We start from the raw sequence: 9,800 nt of genomic DNA, 5'->3' as shown, positions 1-9,800 counted from the left end.
TAAAGAGACAGAGAGGGGAGGACAACTCGAAGCGAGAACGAGAGGCTCGTGGGATAAGCTGAGTGGTAACCATGGAAACACGACCGCAACGAGCATCACTCGCGAAATTGGAGTCGCTAAAGAATTTTCCGTCTTTTAACCTGATGTGCACATAACCGTAATAACATTCAATTATTTATCTTTTCTTTGCTTCAAAATCAACTAGCAGACGACGCTCTACGACCGTCACCTCATGGCGCTGCATTCGTGCGATCTGAGATGGCGTCCTTGGCGAACGGAGGACCTTCTCGAGTCTTCAAAACATTTCGATTTTTCCCCGCGTTACGCCTTCCATTCCAATCATGTCCGCATTTCCAGCAGCTACATCGTACAGCGCTACTATCTGGTATCAAGGGCAACGAACTACGTATGCCGGCCTTGTCTCCTACTATGACCGAAGGCACGATCATTCGCTGGCTCAAGAAAGAAGGGGACGAAATTCAACCGGGAGATGCCCTCTGCGAGATTCAGACCGACAAAGCTGTGGTTGCGTTCGAAACGGAAGAAACTGGAATACTCGCAAAAATACTCAAGACAGAAAACTCTGGCACCCTCCCAATCAATACTTTAATCGGGTTGACGGTTGATGAAGGAGCTGACTGGAAGGACGTTGATGTACCGGCCGATACATCAGCTCCTCCCGCATCTGCGGAGTCGGCATCTACGCCCGCACCCGCTAAACCTGCATCTATGCCCGCACCTCAGGTAGCAGCGCAAGCAGAACATGCACGGACCGACATGATGGGCCCCGCAGTGAAGAATCTCCTACACATGTACGGGCTCAGTGTGGACGACATACCGGCGACCGGACCTCATCACGTACTGCTCAAAGGTGACGTAATGAAGTACGTGCAGGAAAAGAACATCCCCAAGGTGTCGGCTCCGATTCAAAAGCCGTCCGTAGCACCACCGCCGCCTCCTCCGTCAAAGCCCATGGATCGATCTGGTGCTTACGAAGACATACCACTCACGAACATGCGACGAGCAATAGCAAAGAGACTAAGCCTATCAAAATCAACAATCCCTCACAGCTACATGGCTGTCGAATGCAACATCAACGAAACCATGGCGACCCGCAAGAAATTTGCAGCCGACGGCGTCAAAGTCTCGCTCAACGACTTCATAATCAAAGCCGCAGCCGTCGCGCTGAGGAGGGTCCCGGATATGAACGCGGCTTTGAAGAACGAATCCCCGGTACGTCTCCCCAACGTCGACGTCTCGGTCGCAGTCGCCACGGACTCTGGACTGATCACTCCGATCGTCAAGAATGCCGACTCCCTGGGCATCCAGGACATTTCGAAGACCATCAAAGAACTCGCCACCAGGGCCAAGGCTGGAAAATTAAAGCCCGCAGAATTCGAAGGCGGCTCTTTCGCGGTATCGAATCTGGGGATGTTCGGAATATCTGCCTTCACGGCCGTGATCAACCCTCCGCAAGCATCTATTATGGCCGTCGGAGGATCCAGGCTTGTTCCGGATGTCAGCGGCGGAGGGCCGAAGAGCATAATGACCGCTACGGTGTCCTACGACCCCAGGGTCTGCACGGAAGAAGTCGTCGCGACATTTCTGGCTGCGTTCAGGGAACACCTCGAAAATCCGTTGCACATGTTGGGACTTTCGGCGCCACATTTGGGAAAAGACGATGTGCCGGTGTAGATATTTTACGCTTTGTAGGTTAGAAATTTGTGACAGAATGATTAAATTAAAAAGAGAGTCGGGTGGGTACGTACATTTCGAAAAAGTGTTTTGTTGTACGGAGCCTCGAAGGTAGAGCTGTAACTGGCTGTACTTGGCAAATTGTCCTTTCCAAGGTCCTCCTTGCACCAGTTGATACCAGAAGGACAGTTTCGAGCCCTGGGCCATCCAGAGTTTCAAGTGGGTACAGATAACATTCATGGCATCCGAGCGGAGTGTATCCGCACGTTCACGGATTCAGGCTTCACTATCCTTGCGTCTACGTTACAAAGATGACACATCTTTACTCCTGCAGGCATTCAGAGGCGTCAGTTCTGCAGTGGATGGCACATCATTTTGGACTCATTCTTCACCCAAGGGATGTCTACAGAGACACTTATGTGCAGATATCCCATCTGCTCCGCAGCGGCACACTTGTATCCGCAGGAGTAGTGCGGCAGACCCTTTGGCAGGGAAGGGTAACGGACGTATTTTCGTTAGTTTCCTTTCCGTCGCGGCTATATCTTCGTTTCCGTTATCCGTTTCTGATACCAGCTTTTCGGTTTCGTTTCCGTTACGTTTCTGTTGCTGTTTCCGGTAATGGAAAGGCTGTTGGAGTTGCAGGAAGACAGCTCGTTCGGAGTCATCAAAGTACCAAAATAAAATCAAAAGTCACTGAAACGTCATCGCACAACAGTACTAACCATTACCCGAATTCAATACCGGACGATAATTTTCGTTTCCGTTTCTGGTAATGGGGGACCGTGGTATGCGTTTCTGTTATCGTTACCATCTCCAATTACGGTAATATACCGTTTCTGTTTCCATCTCCAATTACGGTAATATACCGTTTCTGTTTCAGTCTCCAATTATGGTAATATATCGTTTCTGTTTCCATCTCCAATTATGGTAATATACTGTTTCCGTCTCCAGTTACGGTAATATACAGTTTCTGTTTCCGTTACCATTACCGTTACCCTTCCCTGCCCTTCAGGCACACCATGATTTCCCGGGTACACTGAACCACGGTGCTTCCCAGAAGGCATCAGTTCGATCCCTTAGAGAACTGAGAGAAACTATGCGGTAATATATGGCATTCGAAACGTACGTCTTGCAAACGTATGTTGCAAAGTAGCTTTCCACGGTAACATAAAATGCAAATCAGGAAAGCTATTATATGCTCCTTCTAACTGATTTATAATTTTCTTTTCTATCGATTGGCATGTGGTTACACTAGAGGGTGTGATTCCTGCAAATGCAAAGAAATAAAAGTCCAACCACAAATCCTAATTTATTCAAGGCAGCACAACTGCTAGCTAAAAAAAAAAAAAAAAAATAGGTTGTGAACCTTCTAATTAACAATAAATAATGCAGAGTTACACAACCAGCAACTACGACAACTTCCATCCGCAGCCTTCCGCCGCACGCAAACACACATCAACAGCAAACTCGAGCATATGTTGGCTAAAATATTCGCTTTTAAGTTGACACTTCCAAAATCCAGCTACAATTTGGCTGGACAGGCACCGTGGACTAGAATATGAGCTAGAGATTGTCAACGAGCATTTTGTTAAATCTCAACTGCAATCTGCAAAAAAGTGCTGTGTCATATACAAGAAAACATGCAGCTGAGCTCGAAAGAGGTCGCCATTTAAAGACGTTTTAAGATATGGAATATTACGACAAATTTCATAAAACAGTTGCTATACGAGAGTAACAAAAAAAAAAAAAAAAAGTTCTGGTATAAATGTTTGCAACAATCTATGTTACGCAAGTTAAGATAGAGACACATCGATGTTGACTGCAGTTCATCTTTAAGATGTATCATGAACACATTCGGTTGGGGATACTCTTCGTGATATGCAAATTCAAAATAAAATTGTCGTTTAATAAAATCCACTCGTACAATTGCAAAAAAAGGTGGTTCGCCAATCGTATTAAAAGTGGTTGCCGCACCAAGTTATCACAATGCCACACTTAATGATTATCACAAGGGCATAGCATATCTACCACCTAGTGTCAAACACAGGACATTGAGTCATTGGAGGGAGTAACAGAAGATAACAGTCTACTGTACTGTAGGTACTTTGTTTACCATACAGCACCCATTGTTCAGTGCACTTAAGTCTACTATAAAATCATACTGTGTACAAGCTACAAGTGCAACACAGAATATTGACTACTTTGGAACAGTGTACCCAGTACCGTATTGAACTACTGAATCCTCTGTTGTACAGTACTGTGCAATGGTACCGTAATACACACTCTACAACACCGCGGCACAGAGTACAAACGGAGTAACAAAGAACAGTGATACTTTTCAGGCAGTGTACTCAGTACTTGTAGCACATACCTCACTGCACTGTGCTGTTCTGCTGTCTGTATTATCTAGCGTTGCCGGACTAACCTGCACACAGCGTACCTTGTACTAACACCAGCACAGTCAGAACTCGAGTAATATTTCAAAGCAAAAAAAAAAAAAACGGAGTATGTGTGGCGTTGACAAATAAAAACGCAGTACCACTTTACAGCTGCCAACCTGGGTACCCTCTGAAGCTTGCGAACCTGAGACTAGGAAGATGAAGTACTTCTGTAGCTGCTTACCTAAGGTGTTTGTTTTTATTCGGTGCACATTTCAGCAGATATGTAACTACCAGATGACTAATTACCTACGCTCGATCAACAGACTTTTTAATTGGAGGTCCTCAGGCACATTTTGGGCTGTGCAATTGGAGGTGATCATTGTTTCGAGCAGCTTTTTAAAAAAAATCCGAGAACTTTCCAGCACTTCTTGGTTTTTATTCGTCATTTGGTTTCTGATTTGGCTGGAGTCCATTAATTAATTGAATCTCTAATTAACGAGTTGATTAATAAATTTCAGATCGTTACTCATTTGGCCTCCTGCACAGAATGTTTGCCCGGCTACATAACCGATCTGCAAAACAATACTTGTGCCATTCTCGTAGATTTTTTAACGAAAAAATGGGAATAGAATAAAAACAATCACCCGTCCAGCATCCCATATTTCTTTCCCAGTTAACAATGTCCTTCTTGCTGTCCATCTAGGACTTGACCAACATCCGCAGGTGGTCATGTTGGGACAGTAACTTTGAATGCTCTTCAGGAATTGCCATTATTTTGCTTATGTCAGCTACATCACAACGCTATGCCGGTCTTAAGTTAAGAGTTATGTTAAGCATCATGTCGATTTTAGATTGCACTGTCCTGATGGCTATGTTTCATATTTTTCATCATGGCTGACATGCGGAACATGACATTGCAGAATCTACTGGGATTGAAAACAGTCGTTTCATACATTGCGCGCAATATCAGATCACTTCCATCCTCGAGGATTTTACAAAATATCATACAGCACCAATCATACTTGCTTACAATACACAAGCGGTAGTCTTGGACAAGATATGAGCACCTGGTGGCGAAAATATGAAGCAAAAATTCAACAGGGAATGAAACCGAAAGAGATGTCAGTTGGGTTACGGTTCACCTCTCGAACTCTGCAAAGGGTCCGGTTACGGGTAATCGGAAAATAAGGAAACCGGTTCATGTCGTATTAACATTCAGGCGTCTTGAGCCAGTATTTCTGCTCCGCGAAGTGGGACGACCGCTCAGCAACTCAACATGAATAGTGTCGTACATTTTCGCTAAAAATAAGATATTGTACGTTTTATGTTTTTTTAATAATGAGACGCCAGATCTGTGCATCTTATTCGGCACGTCACTGGAAGGTTGGTCGGGAAAATTCTCATAAAAAATCGTTAAAAAATTAAGCAAGCTTGATCATGCTGACTAACATTGGGTAACACAGAATGTGTCTGGCTTATCGTACAGTGTAATCGAGCCTTGTCTCATCATGTTTGTTCCCGTGCGACTGTCCAAGCTGACGCGTGAGCGTGGTGTGACGCCGAACCACGACGCGACGGAAAAAACTATCACGCTTCTACGTGTGAACCGTTTTGTTACGAACCGGTAACCGGAAATTTTTTTTTCCGTTCCGATTACGGTTTGTGGGTGACCAGAATTTCCGGTTATGTACCGGTTACGGTTCGAAATGGTTTCCGGTTTCAGTCCCTGCTATTTGATTGTAGCAATGGGACATAGGACATTTTATTTGCCAGGGTTGCCTTTCTGATTGTCGTGGCGCCAAACTTTGGGCAATGGCGACTTGGCTATTTTCTGGCTACTTTTGCGGATACTTCTTCGCTCTACACTTGACAATCCTAAACCGGGGTAGTTTTTGTCGATCGTCTCGGACGGTACGACGTTCTTCGGACCGTTCCGTTTGTGTGCTGGCTGTTCGCGCTCGTTAAAGACCCAAATTCACACTACTGGCTACAGAATTGCCTACTAACACGGGAAATTGGCTACTGTCTCTCATGACGAAGTTGGAGATTTAAGGATTTTGACCTGGCAACCTTGATGCCAACCGCTCAAAATAGATAGTAGTTGCACTTATCAGCTTCACATCTCGTCGTCAGGTGCTCAAACCGTCACAGCCTGTCACATAGATCGCTCTCATACTTTTGCAAACACACGCGCCAAAGGGTCTTTTTTGTTCTACGAGCACTAAAAGCGCTTACCACGCTCGAAACGAGCTTACAGCGATCGTTTGCACATGGGGCACGTCCCCCAGTCCTTGAGGCAACGCCGCAGGCAATCTCCGTGAAACGTGTGCCTGCAGGGCGTCACCCGCGCGGTCGTCATCTTCTGCAGGCACACGGCACAGACGTCGTTGAGGCCGGACAGTTCCTGCTTGGTCGCAAAGCGGAACTTCCTGACCCGCCCCATCTCCTGCAGGAGAACCTTCAGGTGGCGGTCCATCATCCGCAGGCCCAGGTAGACGTTGACGTAGCTCGCTGCCAGCCCCAGCCCCCAGCTGCTCTTCACGATGCACCAGAACGTCACCGCGACGACCGCCAGCAACGACGCCATCGACGTCGCGAGCCGGCACAGCACCGGCGTCCAGAGCGTCTCCAGGTTCTCCAGTATCTCCAGGTTCATCCGCGACAGCAGCCACGGAATCTTCTCCTGGCAGGCGCGCTCCGTGAGCGCAAAGTAGGCGACCGTGAGCAGCACGTACGGCCACGTCGGACTGAAGTGCTCCAGTCCCTGCTCGAGTCCGAAGACGAGCAGCATGAAGACGCCCGTGATGATGAACGTCACGCCCTTGGTGAGGTCCAGCACGACCTTGGTCACGGTCATGGCGAGGTGGCGCACCCTGGACTGGTCCGAGACGTGGACGTAGGGGGAGTAGCTGGGAAGGCTGAGGACGTTGTTGATGTAGTGGAGCAGATAACAGATTATGTTGTAGAAGAGAAGAGAGTAGAGTCCAGTGAGCGGGTCGTGCGGACAAAAGACGCGGTCACACAGAAGGAAGAAGAGCACTTGGTTGAGGAGCACCAGCATGCCCTCGCAACGCTGGGTCCCATTCTCGATGCGCTGGTTCAGGACCTCGAGCAGGTTCCAGCCGCCTCTCACGATGGCTAGCATGTTGGTTGCGACTTCTAGGTTCTTTCTGTCGAGAGATGTGTTAGAGGAAACGAAAGTCTTTAACTTATATATTACGAAACTAACAGGCAAAAATGGGAGAAGTCTAGCACTCGTAATATATAAAATAAGTATTTAAGGAGACTGAAACATTTATTTTACTGAAAAAAAAAAAAACAAAAAAAAAACAAGCTTTATTTCGGACAGAGTCCATCCTTGTTTGAGTCCGAAAGCTCGTTTTTTCAGTAAAATAAATGCTTCAATCTCTTTAAATACGTATTTTATATATTACGAGTGCGAAAAAATATATTTATGGGGATGCATGAAGTTATAATTATACTGCACATCAGAGGATCGAAGAATTACGTAACGCACAATATAACCGTTAAATGTATCTGCTGCAGCACTGTACAGTAGCATATCCTGTCATACAACAGATAGTTGTATGATAGAATAGTTAGTTCAATTTTTAATATAGTAGATATTTTTTTAGTGCCTCAACTGCACACATTTTTGCGCTGGCGATAGAAAAAAATGATTAGATACACAAACTCTCCATATTAGACTGTGGAAACAGCTTCCAAAAAGAGAAACCTCATTAGCTCGAATAGCAGTTGAACAGAAATTAAAATCAGATTCAGAATCAGAGGAATTGGAAGAGACGATTACATATACGTAGAGACAATTTTTGCCAGCTATGGACAGAAGTGTACGAAGCCACGAACATGCAGAAAAGGTCATGATGATTGGGTTCAAAGATTAATTTGTATAACTTTTCTCTCTTTCTTTCTGCTAAACGGTCCCCATCTTCTTGCCTTATACTGTCATTGCGGGCGAACATCGTATGATTTCTCGAAATTATTTAACCTCAACTGAACGACAGCATGATAGTATCTCGCCAGCACTTGACGCAACTCCCACCCGCAACCCATCCGTAATGTTATTTAACGGTTTCTAAATATTGCAACCGGTTGCGAACTAGCGATGAGCTGTCACGGCAACCGCGCCCAAAAATATGACACCGAAGGCGCTATAACTGACGTAATCGCGAGTGTATCAGTTACTATATATCAATCGCGGGATTCGTAAACCGACAAATCGTTGACGTAGGTTCGAAATCAATCTGCTATTCATAAACAATAAAGGTAACTCACTCTCGAGTGAACTTCACATCACATGCGACGTAGCAGACGTCGCTGCGTCGAAGTTGCGATCGGCAGCGTTTTTTTTCGCTGGCGGACGACAGTATCTACAGTTACATTACGAACGGTCCGACAGCTTGTCAACAGTGTCGGGAACGCGCTTATCAGAAGCGACGGGTCTTCATATTACAGGCATAAAAACAAACGGTGAGATAAACCCGAACGCCCGAACTACACAACAGAACGCGAACAACGTCCGTCAGCCAGGGGTTGTTGCCAACCTGTCGCGTCTAATACACCAAACACGACGTGGCGACGTGGCTGGCAGACAATGCAGGTGCAAGCAAACAGCGTCAAGCACGTCAGTGTCTCACCCACCGTGAAAATGGCGCGGGAGGGTGCACATAAGTGACATATGTTGGGCATGTCCGATTCCCCAGCGTTCCCATGATTTTTTCCAATTTAGGGGGGAGTGGGGGCAACACCTATACACACCTGTGCAGGTGTTCAGAGGAATTCATATTGTCATGACATGAGAAAATGATCACCTATGCAGACAATTTTCACGAGTGACCTTGAAGACCCAGGTGGGGTGGGGCCACGGGGAATGCGCGGTAGCTCCCCACGGTATGTCAGCATTTGGCAGTATAGCAGTAGCATATGTGCCCTCGATGGATGCCAGCACATATGACAGCAGAACCTCTAGTTGCCATTCAATCAATGGTGGATTTCGGTGAAAAAACACTATGAACCAATGCATCTCACGAGGATGTTCAATATGTATTGGGCCGTAACGCATACACCTTTATTCCCAGATAATCCCCCCGAGCATCTCAGTTCTGTGAATGGGTGAACGCCTCAAAGCGCCCTTGTGTGATGCCAGGGCAGGAATACTGTAAGAAACCACGTAGGTGACAGGTGTGCGCACAAACATACGCTATTTTCAAATGTAAAGGTATTGACCTGGTACCAGGAAATACGACTACCGCAATTTCACGCGTATCAGCCGCACCGCAGATAAGCCGCAGGACGCGTTTTTTTTTTTTTTTTTGACGTTTTGAAAATTTTCTGGCAGATAAGACGCACCCGCAGATAAGCCGCGGGCAATACGAGACGACTGATTTGTGCGACAAAGGAGACCATAGAGAAGGCCATAAACCCTGTGGTCCATACTCCGGGGTAGTGTACAACAGAGGGGGTCAGTTCTGGCGTTCTACAAAGATCGGATTGTGCCCTTGTCGGGTGTTTTTCGTAGGCCGATGGGTCAGTGATCTTCCAGAAGACGTGAATCACTGTCACCACTTTCCTTAAAGCTGTTTGGGGGAATGCACCAGGAAGATAAATCTACTCGAATGTGGGCCCGTCCCTGTTACGCAACACTCGTGCATCGGCAGGGCAGTGCTGTTCCAGAGACACTGTCGGCCCTTTCGTTAAAATCGG

At 46.4% G+C, this 9,800-nt stretch overlaps 2 protein-coding genes across 2 annotated transcripts; one reads left to right on the top strand and one right to left on the bottom strand.

Annotated features, from left to right (window-relative positions):
* Positions 1-234: 234 nt before the first annotated feature.
* On the top strand, positions 235-1,770 carry LOC135386354 (pyruvate dehydrogenase protein X component, mitochondrial-like). Its single transcript, XM_064616217.1, has one exon. The coding sequence runs from the start codon at positions 259-261 to the stop codon at positions 1,693-1,695; it is 1,437 nt and encodes a 478-aa protein (XP_064472287.1). The 5' UTR covers positions 235-258; the 3' UTR covers positions 1,696-1,770.
* A 1,215-nt stretch (positions 1,771-2,985) lies between these two features.
* On the bottom strand, positions 2,986-8,646 carry LOC135386355 (RING finger protein 145 homolog). The gene is made up of 2 exons (XM_064616218.1): positions 8,373-8,646; positions 2,986-7,246 (listed from the first exon to the last, which is right to left on the bottom strand). The coding sequence occupies exon 2, from the start codon at positions 7,219-7,221 to the stop codon at positions 6,328-6,330; it is 894 nt and encodes a 297-aa protein (XP_064472288.1). The 5' UTR covers positions 7,222-7,246; positions 8,373-8,646; the 3' UTR covers positions 2,986-6,327.
* Between the last annotated feature and the right edge of the window lie 1,154 nt (positions 8,647-9,800).

Source organism: Ornithodoros turicata, chromosome 2 (assembly GCF_037126465.1).
Source record: "Ornithodoros turicata isolate Travis chromosome 2, ASM3712646v1, whole genome shotgun sequence".
Classification (NCBI taxonomy): Eukaryota; Metazoa; Arthropoda; class Arachnida; order Ixodida; family Argasidae; genus Ornithodoros; species Ornithodoros turicata.
Note: the sequence above shows the minus strand (reverse complement) of the source record. Positions and strands in the feature narration are given on the sequence as shown.